This window comes from Rattus rattus, chromosome 2 (genome assembly GCF_011064425.1).
Source record: "Rattus rattus isolate New Zealand chromosome 2, Rrattus_CSIRO_v1, whole genome shotgun sequence".
Classification (NCBI taxonomy): Eukaryota; Metazoa; Chordata; class Mammalia; order Rodentia; family Muridae; genus Rattus; species Rattus rattus.
This window is the reverse complement of record NC_046155.1, coordinates 214470707-214489760: the sequence shown is the minus strand read 5'-3', so window position 1 is coordinate 214489760 and position 19054 is coordinate 214470707. Positions and strand designations below refer to the sequence as shown.

The following is a 19054-nucleotide window of genomic DNA, read 5'->3' as shown; positions in this document are numbered from 1 at the left end:
GCAAATGACCAATTGCTTCCATTTCCTCTTGTCAGTTACTTACGCAATTGAAATTTAACCCTTAGGAAATTAAAAAAAATAAAATAATGTGACTCTCCTACATTCTGAAAGGCCCTTAAGATCCTACTGGGATTTGAAAAGTTTCTTAATGGTCGTATTAATATAGTGGTTAGAAATGTTGAGGAAAGAATAATCTTCATGAGAAATTAAATATAATTGCCAAGATATAAAATATGAAGACAAACCTATGCACTGATTCTATGGATAGCAACAGAAGAATAAAAAATCATATTGTCCCTGATTACAACCAAGACCATGTCATATTTATGATGATAAAGAAGAAACCAAATTATATTTCAAACTGCATAACATAATCCAATATTCTTTCACTAAGAACTATTAAACTCATATAACAGACCATTAACTTCCAGACAAGTTAGAGCTCACAAGGTTAAGATCAGTGCTACAAAAAAGAAATTGGGATGACATTTAAATAACATCAAGCGCCAATATACCATTATACAACCTAAAGAGGACTGATGGATGCCTATTATGTTGAGTTAGGAGACATTCACATTTTACAAGCTAGTTTACTATTTGTTTTCTATTCTTTAATATTTAAATCTTAATGGTGTGATCAAAATGTATGATATATATCTATCTCCACAGGAAATAAATCCTATATTTTTCCCTTGTAATTCTTTTCAAATTTATTTCATAGTTTCACACTGGGTGTGTTTATGAGTTTCTATGCCAAAGAAAAATAGTGGAAATGAGAAATTGGCTGCACTTTTCTAGGATTTACCTTATGTGTTCTTGGTAAAACACACAGAGCATAGCATAAGTCACACATTTCCTAAGACGGCCTTTATCAAACACAGGAAAATAACCTGAAGCTAAAGCAGTAAGATCCAATAAGTTTAGAAAAAATTCACTGTCAAACCTTTGAAGGGAATATTTCAAGTCAAGAATGAGTCAATATCCCTTTATATATTTGACTAATATAAAAAGAAAAGACTCACCTAGATAAATCTTGATTAATAGATTTCTTATAGATAGAAGAAATGGTAAAAACTGAACCATAAAACAATTTCTACCAAAGTAGAAATGTTGACAAATCTGCAGAGGACCCAACTCAGAGAGGGCAACCAGTCAAGTAAATAGCATTACGCCTTATTTGAGACTGGGTCCGTTATTAGGTTATGTTAGGTAAGCTAGTTGTCGCAGCCCTGGAGATCTTTCCTCAGTTCTCCGGTCTCACCTTCTCTCTTACTAGACAGGTCCAGCATCCAGCTTTTACATGAATGCTAGGATCAGAGTTCATGTCACCACAGTTACTTTATAAGGCCTCTTAAACGCTAAACCGTCTGTCCAGTTTAAAGACTAATTTCTCATTCACTAAATTTACTTTTGACAATCTCCCATACCCCATGCACAGATTAAATTCTGACTGCTCTCATCTTCCTCCAACTCTTGTTTACCCCTACCAAAAAACAAAGAAAGAAGGAGAGAGAGAGAGAGAGAGAGAGAGAGAGAGAGAGAGAGAGAGAGAGAGAGAAAGAGGAGGGAGGGGAGGGAGGGAGGAGAAGAGAAGAGAAGAAGAAAGCATTTCATCCTGAGCTGTCTCAGGGCTACTATTACTGAGAAGAAAAACTGTAATCCATGAAACTTATACTGAAAGGGGGCATACAGAATTGGGGGCTTACAGTGTCAGAGGGTTAGACCATGATCATCACGGAGGGGAACACGGTGACAGGCAGCCATGATGCTGGAGGGACAGCCAAGATTTTACATCCTGATTATTAGCCAACAGACAGAGAAAGAGAAAGAGCGAGACTGTGCCTGGCATGGTCTTTTGAAATCACGAATCCACAGCAGTGATGCCCTGCCTTCAACAAGGTTACATCTCCTAATCTTTCCTACTAAATGAGGCCCAATTCTATGGGGAGAAGGGAGCATCTCACTCAGATCACCGCACCACATCTAGCTTCACGTTTTTTTCTATAACCAGTGTTATCTGTGCTACCAAGGACAAGGACACACATACACTGGGATCTGGTGGGCTTACCATCTTGTACATTTATACTCACAGACAATTGATATTCTCAAGAGTGATCGTTAGATGTAGCAAATGGGCTACCATTACACAAACAGTATGTATAGAAAGTCTTTGGACTGGGAGTGGCCATTCATAAGTTACCCCTGTCCCTTTTTTCTGGCTATATTTAAATCATCAAAATGGAAAATGGGGGAGATGTTGTCATGTGTGTAAAAGGAGGAAGATAGAAGCAGGCTGAATATACTTACTTCCTTATGCAATAACTGTGTTTCTACTCTCACAATTCTCTATGAAGATCATTGGTCTAGATCATTGGTTGTGCTTCATATCTATCCCCTTTGAACCAATAATGTTTAAAACTTCATGAAACAGAATGCTGGGTCAGAAGCTCCATGTGTAGCTAGTATCACCTGTCCTAACTGGTACTGTGATTTGAATGAGAATGGTTCTCATAGGTTCATATATTTGAAGGTATGGTTCCCAGTTGGTGGAACTGTTTAGGAAGGATTAGGGGACGTGGCCTGACTGGAGGAAGTGTGCCATTGAGATTGGACTCTGAGGTTTCAAAAGCACACACCAAGCACTGTCTACCTTTCTTTCTACCTTCAATTTGCAGAACAGATATGAGCTTGAGAGCACCATGTCTGCCTGACTGCTACTACATTATCTGCCATGGTAACTGTGGCCTGGCCTACCCTCTACAACTATAAGCAAGCCCCCAATTAAATACTTTCTACAAGCTGCCTTGGTGATTGATGGTGTCTCTTCACAGCAGTAGAGCAGTAACTAAGACAAATGCTAAGTTTTATTTAAATATGGGACATAATAATAAAGCTATGATACTATACAAATTACTGTCATAGTTACCAAATGATGTAAAAGATATTCTAAAAAAAAACCTGTCTGCAGTGTTCTTAAGAGGAAATCATTGGTGTTACTGACAATACTAGATAAAGCTTGTGAGCAATTTACAGTGGAAGGAAGGATATTCTGGTGCAGAAATGCAACTTAGTGAGAACAGAATTTCCTTTGTTTCAATCCACTTATTACCTAAATAAAATTAATGCACTTCAAGAAAGTAATTCATTTAAGAGGAGAACTTGAAGAAACACACCCCTCCCCCAAACGGTTCCCTCAGAAAGACTTCCATGGTCACCTCTCCATATTCTCCTCACTGTAGCAAATACCACAAAAACTACTATCAACATGATCTACCCCATGTGCATATATATTCATATATATTCATACATCAGTCAAGGTATCTGGAAGGAAACATAAGTGTTAAACTTAGCTCTCTGATAGAAATATAAACTTGAAAGAAGCAAGATCTTCTAATTCTAGTTTCCATGAGACTCCTTCTCCTCCCGTCTGTGTGTGTGTGTGTGTGTGTGTGTGTGTGTGTGTATGTGTGCGTGTATGTATGTGTGCGTGTGCGTGTGTGTGTGTGTATTCATAGATGCATTCTTTATAATAGAAAATCATTACCCATGGTTATATTGGATCACGTATGTCTTTATATTTCACACAAGCCTTTTAAAATGAAATCACTATTCAGTTGGCTGTCCGGATCAATCACGGTTTATTCTGGTTAGACTATAATTCTCTACCACCTATAACTCATGGAAAAGAATTAAACAATACACCTATGCCATTAATCCCGGATCAGCACCCTCATCCTTAAAGCTTTGTGGAGATGTAAGTTTAAGTCAGTCTCTGCTCTTTAACCCCTCGCTGTAATGAACTGATTTTCTGATGAGCCTAGAAGGACCACTGTCTTTTAAGAAGTGATAAAATAAAAGAACATGTAGGTATGGGAAAGGATAGAGGAGAGCTTGACAGACTGTCTAGGGTAGGAGGGAGGCACAGGATGGAAACCTGAGCGACACAGGAGAGAAGACAGATATGGGTATGGATCATGTGAATAGCAAAGGAACTGAAGGAAAACACGTGAGCATCTGCATGGTTTCCACACTTCCAGAATAATTGTAGTCACTGAAACATCCTCAAAGGAATCGCAGTGGGTGTCTGGAAGGTCAAAGACAGAACTCCAGAGGAGCAGACGGACAAGTGCGGCTACAGTTCAGCAGGGAGGAAACGCAGCGCTGGGAAATGACATGTTGGTACCCTTGATAAACAAGTAAATATGAACGAATAAAACCAATCGTACACACAACACTTAGCTTTAAGATCAGACTAACAAAGGCCCTGTCTTGGAAATTGGTGCCAAGATATTCAAAACTCCAATCTAGAAGGTTCGACCATTAATACATATGCAACTCTGGAGTTGGAGTTGAAAAGCTGCACTAACACAAATTAAAATGGTTTTGCATTCGGCATTACCATTACAGTTGTATTTACATAGCATGGTTTATTTTTAAAGACATATTCAAGCATGTTTACAATGCCATTGTAAATACTGAAAAACCATGGCAGTATTTATAGTAACAAAGAGTGGGGGCAGGTATCTAAGGCAGTTGAGTCACAGAAAAAAGATTAGTTTTAACATGAAACTAAGAGTTTTCATATTCATGAATATAAAAACATAAGAGAAAATAGAAAACTACTATGTACATTTATAAAGTCTATATATCATATTTATGAGAATTATTTAGGTAAATCTGTTTCTGACTTATCTCTCAGTGATAACAGTAGTCTTGCTGGATGTTCTTACGGGGACGGTTCCTAACCAAGAAAGGAGGAGAAATCTGTACACAGAAACGGAGGACAGACTCTGGGATGCAGAAGAAAAAGAAACTAGAGGAAAAGGGGGGAAATCTCAAGTAAATTTCTCTTGAATCAACCAGCTAATCTAGAGCCATTTTAGGCTGAGTGTCACAACCTACTTACACATTAGTGAGGTTTGAGTGACAAAAATTTGCCAAGCCAGACGTGAGGCAGTATCTGTCAGAAGGATTGAACTGCACATTCACATAAGTTCAAAAATATGACAGCGCCTGATTATTGCCACAAGCGTGAGGTTCTTTGGGGGATAATGCAAGGCACCTCAGCGGTGGGCGGAAATGGAAAATGTCTAACTAGCTGTTTTTCTGGAATTTCAAGGCAGGTATTGTGATACGCCTTGTTAGCCCGACAAACCGTCTCTCTCTCCCAAATACTTCAATGCCACCTGTCCAAGCTGAAAAATACATTTTTTACGTGAAGGTATATGTAATATCACTTGGTCAGAATCACAGTATAATGAGTTGCCTTACTGGTTCCATAAAAATTAAAATATTATGCACATAGGAGCCCTTGGCTTTCTCGGTCTGCTGCAGGCAGGTACGCATTTATTTCCGTTATTCGGACACCTTGATGTGTTTCACATTGCAGAGTTATAATCAAGTCCTCTTAGATATTTTTTAAAGGAGCTCTGATTCTGAATATGGGAACAATTTTTTTGTTGTTATTGTGTTTTGTTTTGTTTTTTAAGACAAGCTTTTCTCTGTATAGCACTGGCTATTCTAGAACTCACAGAGATCCGCCTGCCTCTGCTTACCAACTGCTAGGGTTAAAGGCATGTGCTGCCACCTGGACCATCAGAACAATTTTCTGTCTTATAAGTGAGATGAAGCACACTGCTCTATTTTAGCTCCATCCTTACAAGTTCATATAGACAGGCTCATGTCAGATTTGTCTCTAAGTGCTTGGCAGACTTCCAGATTTGTTTCTCTTGTAACCAGTTTCTCCGAAGTCCTGATGCTAACACAGCCCTTGCATGAAAATGAACTCCCTGATCAAGCAGCTTGAAGTGACCGCTAGAGTTGGACAGGAGTGACACAGTGACAAAGGCTTGGTTTCCAGAGTGGTACTCTGGTGAAGTGGTGTAATTGTGTGTGTGTGTGTGTGTGTGTGTGTGTGTGTGTGTGTGTGTGATTGCAAATAAAGACTTTTCTCTTAGAATAGTCCACAATGTAAGCGACTTACTTAAGTCACTGCAGGTATGTATGCCTTCAAAGGTGATTGTGGGAGCTCCACCCTCCCCCCGCCCCCGCTCCCTTTTTTTTTGGTGATGGAAGAGGTCAGCTCTACTACACACTCCTACCTATAGTATCATGGCCAACCAATCATACACTGAATCCTCGGAAACTATAAAACAAAAATTCCCTCTTACCCTGAAAATCTCAGGAATTTGTTAAGGAAACAGGAAGCTGGCTGACCTCCTATTTTGGGAATCTGCTCTAGAACTGTAGCCAATTAAATCATGATTTGACAGACCACATCTTTAAAGGGGGCTGGTTGGTAATTTCCAAAACAAGGAGTATGCTGTAAATGAGTCATCTTTAATCATGGCAACAAAATGCTATTACCCTGTGCATCTCCCATTACAGGCAAGGCCTGCTTAAGGAATGAGTCACTGGCATGCGCCCCATTTTTTCCCCTCTTAATAACAAGCAGCTGAGGAGTTGTTTCCTTAAGAGATTTGTCCTGCTGATCGTAGGGTGAAATAACTCGGTCTTGCTGACCTACTTTTCATAGTTTATAAGAACATTCCAGTGAAGTCAGGGAGATATAAACATCCTTGCTTTCCCCTGAGGAGAGAGATATACTTATTTACCCTGCTCTCATCCAAATCCCTGGCAAGTCTAAATATTTACTTTTGTTCTAAAGAGGCTTCTGATTTGAGGTTTTCCAGAGTCAGACTGTATAGACATTATCTAAACCCTCATTAGTTGGAGCTGGGGAAAGAGGGTTATTACCACTCAAGCATCAGGCACTATCTGCTGCACCCAGTGTCCCCCAAAATGAGAAGGAACATGGGTAGGTGGCAGCATCTTATGACTTACATGATCCTGAGATGACCCAAGGAGATGCCTCAACACTGCAAGTTCGGCAAAAGGGAATCAGTACTCTCGACATGAGGCGGTAGGAAGTAAGAGAGCAATGTTGAAGAGAAGATAGTAACTGAAGACCACCTACTTGCAAGTCACCCTGTGATTGGCTTGGGAAAGCCACTAGAGCAGAAGTCCACACTGTCGATATTATCATGCTCTGACTTCCCATTAGAGAGAACCCAAGATGCGCCGATGACGTCATAATCCCCTCAACTGTTGGGTCTTATAAGAATACCTTGAGCAAGTTTAATTTTTAAGTACAAACGAATCTATAACATATTATACTGATTTTTACATGAATTGTTAATAGTTTCTATCCATTCTATCCCTAATACCCATGAAATAAGATACCAGTAAAAAGTAGAGCTAAGGACAATCCAACGTCTAATTCAATGAAATTCTAGTGTGCAATGAGGTGCACAGAAGGAATAAAATAGTAACAACACTCAAATCTGTATGTCCCACTCTCTGCCCTGTTTGTCAGCCATAGCTTCAGGAATATATTTGCAAACCCACTATTCTCATTTCTTAAAAACAGACAGTATTTTCTTTATAAAAATTTCCCAAAGGTTTTACTCTGGTGAAATCCTGCCACTACATCTTAATTTCCCAATCCAGAATTCACTTCCAGTGTGTCCCCAAATTCTACTGATTGCAGCTCTCCAATCTCTTCCAGCTCCACTTTCTCATTGGGATTCTTCTCTCTCCTGCTTCGACTCAAGCCCTGATCAAGTTCTTCTTAGACCAAAGTAGCAGGCCTTTGGAGCTCCTGGAAACCTCTCACTCTGTCCTCTAAAGCACAACTAGAGAAGTGTTTCTGGCAAACAAGCCATAAGACATTTCGAGCAATTGATTCTCTTAAAAAAATCTGTCCCTTGAATAGGTAACTAATATATTAATATATGAATGCAAAATTAAATGCAGGATATCAAACCCGAAGAAAGACAGACAGAGCAAGAGCAGAGAGAGGCCTGCTGACTGCATAGCGCCTTTAGAGTCTCTTCATGCTTAAGCTTCTCATAACATAAGGGAAAATGTCTTCAATGACATCACTTCTCACATAGTCATGTCCTCTTTGTGCATGTGCCTTCAAGGCAGCATCAAGAAGACACTCTGCACTGAATGTCTCCAGCAGCTGCAGAAGACACGTACTACCTCTAAACATACTTTGTTATCTTCTCCATAGTGGTGACGAAAAAATATGCACTGGACATTGTTCCGTTCTGGAAGACTGCTGCCATTACTACAGTATTTATTTCCCAAGGTAAAGAGTAAAGATTACATAGCAACAGGAAGGAGGATTACACGTCAGTGGTGTATGACAGAATGTACACAATCACTGTACGAAAAAGGAGGTGGCTTTGGTATATATCTCTTTGGGTAAAAATAATTAGCACACTTATACGTTTTATCTACTTCACTTTTTAAGAGTCACTTCACAATCAGGGACACGGTGCCTGGGAAATGAAGTAGCAACCCTTAAGTTTAGCACAGCACTCATTGTTAGCTCACAAATGTTAGATAGGGCAGCTTCAATTACTTATCCTGTAACCGTGTTTACCGGCAATCAGATCTTAAATTATAATCAGAACTCTCCCAATCATCTTCATAAATGTCTACCCATCTTTCAGAGACGCACCATGCACAGCTGGAGAGTTCATCCATGCAAGCTGCTGGGCTCATCACTCAGCTGCGAACCCATTTTCTAAGCAAGGCAAATGTCGTTTAAACACTGAGTAACTCATCGCAGTCCGGCACTTAGGGAGCCCTGATCGACACCAAAGAGCTTAATGCTCTGCTCAGCACATCGTAAGTATCGGACCTGTGTTATAGGTTATGATTCCTTCTAATCAAAGGGTTTCCAAGGAAGAACCATCATCTTCTTTGAAAACCATGCGTCAACAACATTCAAGACATGGGAAGATGAGCCCATGGTTTTTATTTTAGAATTCATAGTAACAAGTTAGTCCAAACTATCAGTGATAGAAGGAAGGCTAAATAAAGCTCAGCACATGTATGGAGTAGAACATTAAACAGTCAGGAGAGATAATGAACTGTCCAGCTGAATGACAGGAAGGTGGATGACAGTTAAAATAAGCAGAAGATAAAACTAAATTATTTTATGCAATTAAAGAAACTCCCACAGTCATAGCCATAGAAAACTGAAGACAAAGAATACTGGAACAACAATCATATAAATATGGTAGTACTAAGAAAGGGTTTTAAGTGTTCTTTGCAGCCTGGCAGAATAGCAGCTAAGTGGGTAAAGGTTCTTATTGGTACCAAGCATGATGGCAAAATTCCACAGGAAGAGCAATAAAGGGTGGAAAGGCCTGTCCAAGAAGTGAAGCACAAACACCCATAGAAATAAATAAATATTTTTAATTACAATAAATTATAATCCAACTATAGATTCGGGAAATTGAACTCAAATGCTCCACGCACTTTGCCAACCGAGACGTCTCCCTCCCCATCCTATTGTTGTACATGTGTACTTTATAAGCTAATTTTGCTGTGTGAATTTTATGCAATCTACAGAATGTGGGATTCTCGGTAAGGAACCCCCAAAGGTACAGAGTTGGACCCGCACTGTTACAACTCCAACTAAACGGAATGGAGCTGATGGACTGGAAGTTAGAGGAATGCAGAGACATACAGTGCAGAATTCGCTAGCAGTGAGAGAAGAGGACGGAACACAGGAGAATGACTCTGGAGCGCAGAGCTACTGTGCATTCCCTGGCAACATAGCTTGAAAACGTTCTCTAATTCTCAAAATTAACTACCCGTAAAAGGAAACACCTCAGAAAATAATGTACACATGCACACACACACACACACACACACACACACACATATGAGTATAATAAAATATTTAAAAGTCATATTTTTCAGGTTGGGGATTTATCTACAAAGAACTCTGTAAATCGATCATGATGAGCAACAGATAAAAATAATGTGCGCTCTGATTCCTTATATGCCTTAAAGAGGAAATTTACAGCAATATAAAAATGACAATATTGACCAGCAAATAGAAATGAAATAATTCTCTAAAACTAACCTCACTGACAAGACTCATCGGAGACAATTAAAATGGACATCACCCAGTGATTTCTAGGCCATGTCATATATAGTGACAGATGCATTTGCACAGATTTTGCCTGAGGTTACATGAAAAACAAGAGTTCCTACTCTTTGAGGTTCATTTCCTATTGGGCTCACAAAATAAAATGTAGCTTTCAAAACTCTAAAATAATTCTCCCTTATTATGATGCCTTACCTTTGAATGTGCTTCCCCGCCACCCTATGGTTTCACATACATTGGATAAAGAGCAAAGACAGGATCATTAGCAACAAAGATACCATGTCCGATGTCAGAACAAGGCAGCCGAGATGGGAAATGACTCCTTACTCTGATGGTCCCATGTTTAGATTCATATTGACTCATATAACATAATGAAAATGATTTTTAACATGAAGGAAACTGTACAGAGGGACCAGAACCCCTCAAAGGGCTAACTAAATAGATATGAATAAATGGACTCAAAAATTACCAAATAGGATTATCTCCTCCTCACCCTTGCATACTCAGTGAATGAGAGAACACATCTGAGAATGGATGGGGGATGAATCACTGAATGCTGTTTAGTGTCTGTATGATTTTCTTTCTGTTATTTTAAATAGAAGGATACATGCCGTAATTCAATAATGGATGGAACACAGACCAATATTGAAGGCAGAAGTAAGATTAAACTAATCAGCAACAAACCTGAACTATTGCGATACACCAGAGGTTAGAAGCTCCCAAGCCACCTTCTGTGAAATTGCTCCCATAAATAGCATATTTTTTAAAAAAAATATTTCATGTGGTTCTACATATTTATAATTTTATGTTGGCCATTTTATTTGTCAGACAAGTCTGTGTAATTATCATTTAAGACATCACTAATTCATCATTTTTGGCTGTGAAAAACAAATATTTCTATTCGCTTTAAAAGCAAAAAAAAAAAATTTTTTTTTTCTATTTGCCGTCAATCTCAAATAAAAATCCTGGGACTTGAGGGGATGTTAGTGACATATCGTGAGATTGATGATCATTGCCGCCTGTCGGCTGGATTGTAATATGCAAAACTCCGTAAAAACAAATGAAGCTAATAAAAAGTACTTAATGATACCATTACCCAACTCAACATGTGGTGAGCACTGAAGATAAATAAATACAGCGCCATTTCCACGGGCTGCCAAACGCTTTGCATCGACAGGGTAAGGCAGCTGAGGGATGTTTATGCTGACACAGCACAACTCCAGTTAGTAAAGGTAATTACACTTTTACTGACGCTGCTTACGAAGAGTGCGCTGAGCTGAGCTATGTGGAGGGTACGTCTGGTTCCTAACCCAACTACAACAGAGGAAGTAAAGCCTCAAACCTCACACCGCTTCCCCTTTCAGGACAGCCCATGAATAGGGCCTTCATGCCGGTCACCTGGCACCCCGTGTTGAAATATAGATTATATTCCTAGAAATTATGAACTCCAGAGTCACAGACATGGCGGTATTCTGATGACTGAAATTACAGAATAGATTACAGCATCCCTTTTAGTACTTTCGTCAGTGTGACAGATTTACTGAGGACGGTAAGAGAAAGGAGCAACTGAACGGTCCTCTTAGTGACTCTGGCTGAGGTCGAGATCACAGTACAGGTAAGGAATTCGGAATACACTACATATCTTTACAAAGCAACTACGAGTGAGGCCATCTCAGTTTAGAAAAGTTACCAGTACCGGAACAAAACTTGTTTTCTAATGAGAAGTTGCCCTGCATTTCTGAAAGCTCCTTCCTTACTTACTTCCTCCCTCCCTGCCTTCCCCCTCCCTCCCTCCCTCCCTCTCTTCCTCTCTCTCTCCCTTCCTCCCTCTATCCATCCTTCCTTCCCTGCCTCCCTTCTTTCCTTTCAATCTTTCCTTTCTTATTGCTGGGGAATGAACCCAGTGACTCAAATGTCTAAGACCTCAACAATACAACCATTGTGTTTTTATTAAACTCACCGCAAAAATTATTTTTGATAACACACAAAAAAAATCATGTGTAAGCTAAAATGTTATTTAAAAAGTGAGAACACATTGATATAAGCCTTTGATTTTAACTGAAGAAACAGCCGTCTTAACACTATTAAACCGGATCAATTTTTACAAACCAATTTTATTTTGTTCCAAGCTCCAGCCTGAGTATCAGTGAGAACTAGTCTTTAAGACAGAAAACTATCTTGATCTAGATTAAAAAAAAAAATCAATGTTCCTATGCTGGTGAAGCTATAGCTAAAGGGCCAAAATTTAATTGCACAAATCGAGAAATCTGGAAAATACCCATCTAGAAGAAATCAAAATACATTTTTTCCTTCTCTGGATTTAGGGCAGAAGAAACGCATGTTCAGTAAGTGTTCAGTTTAAAAGAAGCCCGTCTTCCCCTCCCCACTCTCTGTTTCATAGATTCACATGTCTACTCAGAATTGCCCAGAGCACTGAACTTCAATATGAGAGTACAGGAGAACATCTCCAAATGTGTAAGCATATTACATTGTGGGGACTCTGACCGGCTGGCCCGGCTATGAAAGAGATCCTGCAGGAAGGCCAGTTAATCACTGAGCCAGTCCCCGATGGCTTATCCAGAGGTGGAAGGCAAGTTAACGACAACAAGGTCAAGGTGCAAGTGAGAAAGCACGCAAGGTAGACAGTTCCGAAGGAGGGCATATGTTCTTTCTGCTTATAGACTGGATAGTATACCCAGAGGAAACACACACACGTGCACACACACACACACACACACACACACACACACACACACACCTAACAAAAACCAAGCATACATTCTCAGATTGTACAATAGAGTGTCGGAATTACTTCCCACTTAAGGCGACTTGGCATTTACAGCACTTTTTAGAACATATAAAATGCCTGAAGAACATTATATAAACAATGACTTGAGTTGGGCAGCAGACGAAGGGAAATAGACACCTGACCCAGGTTCATGAAGAAGCAGGAGACGTGCGCATTGGTGGCTTCAGCCGCTACCGTGCATAGTTACCACGTCTCTGAGACCCTGAAGCAGGAGACTGCATCAGCAAATGACTTGACTGTGCCCCAGAAGGTTAAAAGAAGGGTGCTTAACCAGCTAGGCAGGACATTTTCAGAAAATGGTAAACTATTACATTTCCTCCAATTTTGTTGTTGTTGTCTGTCGAGTGTTCAGCAAAAACATTTCTTTGCTTCTGATACGTGAAGCCGGGAACATTTAAGTTGTGCTGTTTCAGGGAATCAGTTACTCACACGCGAGTCCCAGGTTTTATCTGCCACAATTTGCGTTTATTCATCCTCAGTGACTCGGCCTGGTGAGAATGTATCTTGTGATCCCTAACTTCATTTGTCGGCTCTAAGGTAGTATACATCTGGAATTAGCCACAAGGCACACATTTTCCTTTAAAATGTAAAGCTATGAACAAAGTACACGGCAAACCTTCCACTGGCTGTAAAACTATCCACTGGTAGAAACCTTCCATCTAATGTTTACTACCATCAAATGCTTAAAAACATGTTAGAGAGGAACTTGAGAAACGGTAATTAATTTACTGGTAATATACTAGGTAAAAATATAACAAAACAAAATAAGAAAAACCTAAGTGGCAGAAGATGATATTATCCCTTTGAAATGACAAAAAGAGTCCTGTGAATGGGACATCATATATACGCACAGAGACAGGAAGAAATGGAGAGTAAGAGAAAAAGACAGGGAGTGGGGCGGGGGTGGGCGTGGGGGAGCAATGCACTAGGAAGAATTAATACTTTCAAAGTTTTGGGTGACTTAACATATTTAACACATAATGTGTAGAAAGGACTATTTGAAAATGATAACTGTTCAATGTCCTGTCTCTCCTGTTTAAAAGGAAGCTTTGAAGATTCAGAGTTCAGGTCTACATGAGTCCCACTATTACTCATGGCGAGCAGAGCTTGATAGCATTAGGTGGGACCTTTCCTTTTGATGTCTCAAAGGGATCTTCTTATACAGCACAAAGCACTTCTAAGCCTTAGGAATTTCTGCTAAAACTCAGCTAGTAGGGTGATCTGTGTGGACCCCATGGTAGTTTGCTGCTTCATAATCTCTGGGTGAAGCCAAAGGTGTAAGAACCCGAGACGCTCTGATTTCGAGAAAAGGGAATGGATCTTAATACACGGTATGTAAAATGCATCATAATTTAAAGCAATGCTGGCTTTACTCTTAGATTTATTATTTTTCTTAATTATGTTTTAATTTTTTCTATTCAGAGAATGGTTAGAAATTAGTGCGTGAGCTTTCTCTCCTTTTCAAATCCTAGAACTTAATACTGACCTCAATATTGGCTCTGATCAGCAGCCTTGCCTTCTCTCAGAGCTGATAAACCCTTAGAAAGCATATCTGGTCTATACTGCTTTTTCCCTAAAATCCTAGATTTTAGGATTTTAATCTTCCTAATTTTGGGAAGATACTAACTATAAGAAATATTGCTAAAGGTTTATCAAGGGTGAAAGATGATCTGAAATTCCTATATATTTAGAAGTAAAAAGACAACTGATTGGACATGAGAGCATTCAAATTCACGATGAGTACACACACTAATTGATACTCTAAAAAGGAATCAACTTTAAAGGCCCATATAATGCCTAATCATCGAGATTTTTCTGAGTCAGGAGCAGCTCTGAGTAGGCGATATTCTTATGTTACTTTCTTCCCTAAATGAGGCTGTTCTTACAGTGATCTCTGGTCACATGTTTTCTTCTGTTACTTCAACACACTCTGAACATACGCATCAATAGGGAACAAAAAAAAAATCAATGTTCATTAACATGGTGTTTTCACCCACTTAATACAGCATAATGGCCCTAAAAAACATTTACTTGTAATCTTCAAAACTCACTCAGCAATAATGAGTCTCAAGCATCTTTGAGGTTAAACAGCTATATAAAATTCCTCGTGCCTCTGATCATTCTTAACGCTCTATTCTGATGGGGAGGAAGTAAGAACACATGATTCGATTTCAAAGGAAATGTAGACAAAGTCAAGAGGAAAGCTACAGTTGTAGCTCATTGCTATCAACTGTTAGAATTGTAATGTTAAGAGATTTCATACTAAAGGAGTAATTCCCGTGGGAAAAAAATGTAGTATTTTCTTTAGTAAAAAAGACTCAATTTTTATGAAGGTAGCATGGGATATTAATCTTGGACTAGTGACGGAGCATTTCAGTTCCTGCACTTTTTCCCTTTTTGTAATGACTTTTCTGACTTTTCTGGGTGATGAGTTCAGCTCGCTTTCCCTGCAGAAAGTCGCTTTAGTGTCCTAAGAACAATTCCTCACGAAACCCTGAAGAAGAGGTCACAGACCCACAGAATATATTAAAAGCAAACTGAGAGATTCAAGCAGAGTCTGGGGACAGTGGGAACTAGAGGGAAAACTTCTCCAAAGCTTCCAACTGCTGGACGGCAATCAACACATTAGGGGACCCTCTCCTTCCCGGCCGCCAAACCAGTGGGTCAACAGGTGAATGTCTTGTAAGTTTAAACACACAAGACAGCTACTGAGCATTCATATAAACTGAATTGCAATAAAAATATGTATCAACTACTATGTGCTACATCAGAATGCTTGGTGAATAGCCCAGTAAAATTATAAATAATTAGCTGATATTCAAGAAATACTCAAATTGTGTGTGTGTGTGTGTGTGTGTGTGTGTGTGTGTGTGTGTGTGTGTTTGTGTGTGTATTTTCACCTAATGCTTCATGGACACAAAAATGTCCCTCTGAACTAAAATATCATTTTGAGAATAAATATTAAAGTAAAAATGCTCAAATGATAGGTGATCAAATGTTTTATTTTTGCATAACTAGTAATGGCATAGCAAAGGCCCTACTACGTTGTAATTTTCTTATGTATCAATGTGCATTGATATTTTGAGCACCCATTCCCAAGCACAGACCAATGACAGGAGGAAACCTTCTGACTTCTCTAGGAGGTATCAAGCTGCTGTCCTCAGCAGGGTTTCCTGCACAGAATGGTTATTATTGTGTGTGGGCACTTTTCACTCGTTTCTATTTTTCATTGTGTGTGTGTGGATACAGAGGCTGGGGGCTGACACAATGTATTTCTCTCTGGTGTTTCCACTCAATTCATTAATGCGGTCTCTCTCCAAGCCATGAACTCACACACTGCCTACAGCCAGTGAGCAGTGGAGACTGGCCTATCTTTACACCCCAGCGGAGGGGTACGTGTAGAGGGCCGCAATAACATACGCCACCACTAGATGGCACTGGCTTCCACTGCGCCCCACGTGGAAGGCCAAGTCAGTCAAGATGGCGCCAGCCTTCTCCACGCCAACCGGCCCCCCCTCAGGAAGTTAACTGTGCGCATGTGCAAGAGTGCCTTCCTGCCAGGTCTTTGCCCATTCCGGGGCGTGCCTGATGAGGTCATGAATAAGCAACCAATCAGGTGTGGATTCGCGGCATTAGGGGGTATATAGCGCACCATGTTGGCGTGGCAAGGGGGCTTCTCCATGAGATAGAAATAAAGTTTTACGCATAGCTAGAATTTCTATGTCCACGTGCTTCTTGCCGGCGGAAGGTCGCGCGTAGGACAGGTAAGAGATCTTCATAACCACATTCGGCTTTTCTGTGGGTGTTGGCATCTCACCTGTTTTCATGTCTGAGGGCCAGGCACTGTACCAAAAAGAGCTTTCTTTCCAGTCCTATAGATCAATTTTCTTATCTCTATCATATGCCCTCTCCACTGCAGATAAAATTTTTCAGGGAAAATGATTGTCACATGGTAACAAGGTTTACAGTACTAAAGTGAAGTAAAATGCTTTAGGGCAAGCAGAGATGTAAAGCTACCAGAGATATGACACACAAAACCAGAAAACTCAGTCACTGTGCAAGAAGAGACTCGAGCTTCATCACACAGCAGGGCAGTTTCAAAGATGCTCTCAAACTGCTCTTCTATCAGTCACACCATTCCATAAACAAGATTAGGAATAACCGAGGCCAGTAAACCTCTCGGAAGGGTGTGTCGGGGGGCGGGGGTAGAGTACAACAATCTGAATTCACATTGCACATGTATGAAATTGTCAAATAACAAGTTCAGCAAAAATTTTAAAATTTGTATGTCTAAATCATACACCAAATAATCAAGATGCTGAATGCCACGTGTGTGTTAATGGCTGTTGTAAGATTGCTTGGCGAGAGGTCAGGTCAGGTATGCAGCCTTACCTGCACACTTGGTTCTGGTGATCAGTGGTGGTCCCGGGAGTCCAGTTCCTCCTTCTCCAGGTCTGGTGAGCAGGACGCGAATCTCGTATTCTGTATCTGGATCTAAATGCCATAACTTGTATGTTGGAGCATTGACGGCATGGGTTTCCGTCCAAGATCCTGACGTCATTCGATACTCGACTTCTTTCAGGATGATGGGACCATCGCCAATAATAGAGTTGGCATTTAGTTGGATCAGCAAGTAAGTGGGCCCAACACCAAGCAGCTGGGGAGGAGCGATGGGTCTAGGTGGTTCTGGAAAAGAAAAATGTACATTCTAATTAGGTAAGAGTCTTAAAACAGAGATATACAGGTGGTAACTATATACTGTAAGTAAATATGTTATACATATAATATTCATACATAACCCAAAGCTAGTGAACAATTTAGGAGCACATGGTAAGTGTTAAATAGATAAGCAGAGTCAGGGTTGGTTGGCACGTGCTTGCAGTCCCAACACATAGGGTGCAGCGGTTGGATGGAAGATTGCTGTAAATGTAAGGTCAACAAAGTGAGTTCTAAGCCACGCCGGGCTAAATGGTGAGACTGACCCAAAACAAAAGAGAGAAAAGAAGAAAAAGGAAGGAAGAAAGGAAAGGACGGGAGAGGAGCGGAGGGGAGAAAGTAAAAACTAGAAAGTAATGATGTAGCAACTGTAATTTAAAGAGCCATTGGTTTTATGAAGGCTTTCGGTCAATTTAGCAAAAGTTTTCTCTTCTTAAAAACATGCGCTCCCAGGAGAGAAAGTTCCCAGTGCACAGCAGTGAACAAGGACGCAAGGCAAAGCATGGTTTCATCAAACATGGAGGGGGGTGAGCCCTGATACTCTCTTCTCTTTGTTCTTGTCTCCGCTTCTTGCAACTTCAAAGGTCCACAGCTGAGCTAATGAGGAGGCCCCACAAAGCTAGAAGGAAAGCTGGGACCACGGCCCCACCTCACAGAGTAGGAAATGGAAATTTATACCCAAATGCCCAATCTCTGTATATCACAGGCCCCTGGAGTAGCGTGCAATAAGCAATATATCACTTATTAAGCCCAAATGTCAAAGGGACATTGCAATTTAATTTTGGGTGGCTTAACATATTTTGCTTGACAGAAACTTTGAAAAATATTATTTCAACATGTGAACTCATGGAAGGATGAATAATGCATTAGGGCAGGTTTTCCCTTAACAGCAATATCAGTGAAAGACGGAGCTGTCTCTAGAGAACTCCACATAGGGCTCTGTGTGCACAGCCTGTCCACTGGAATACAGGACATAGGGGTCTCATTAGTAGGCTGTCATCGGGTGGTAATTTCTCCCTTTAACTTCTGGACCAATCATCACAATTCTTGAAAGGTTTAAAAGAAAGTATTAATCTTAATAAGGCGATAATTGACCAAAATTGATTTAAGAATTAATGCTGAAAAGTTACAGGAAATCCCATACAGGAAAACTATTAACATAACCACATAGGACTCCGGGCAAGTCACGCATGGGCGGACGGTATCTTTTGAACTTCTAATGTTAATATGTTCCATGGAAAAGGGAGAGAATGAAACTCCATAAAGAGGGTCTCAGCAGACCAAGCAAGTTTAAACCAATTTTCATATATGGCCTAACATTGACTTTTATTTATAATTTTTTAAATTAATTTTTAAAATTTCTGTTGAGAATACAACTTCAAAGATTGTAAGACTAAAATTTGCAGGACATGTTACTGACAAGGTTCTATACACTGGGTATTTATATAATGTGGAGGAGACATTTATACTTATTTTTTTAATTTGTATAAGATATATATATTATATAGTTTACAAACATATTAAATAGTAGAGATGATGAACGTTTCGCTATTGCA

The 19054-nt window shown here is 39.9% G+C and overlaps 1 protein-coding gene across 6 annotated transcripts in view; it reads right to left on the bottom strand.

Moving 5' to 3' along the window:
- Ptprk (protein tyrosine phosphatase receptor type K) overlaps positions 1 to 19054 on the bottom strand; it is a 495630-nt gene that overhangs the window by 179641 nt on the left and 296935 nt on the right. For all 6 annotated transcript variants that reach the window (XM_032894914.1, XM_032894915.1, XM_032894916.1 and 3 more), the window contains exon 7: positions 17175 to 17468. In XM_032894914.1, coding sequence (XP_032750805.1) covers positions 17175 to 17468 — 294 coding nt within the window. The remainder of the gene's footprint in view (positions 1 to 17174; positions 17469 to 19054) is intronic.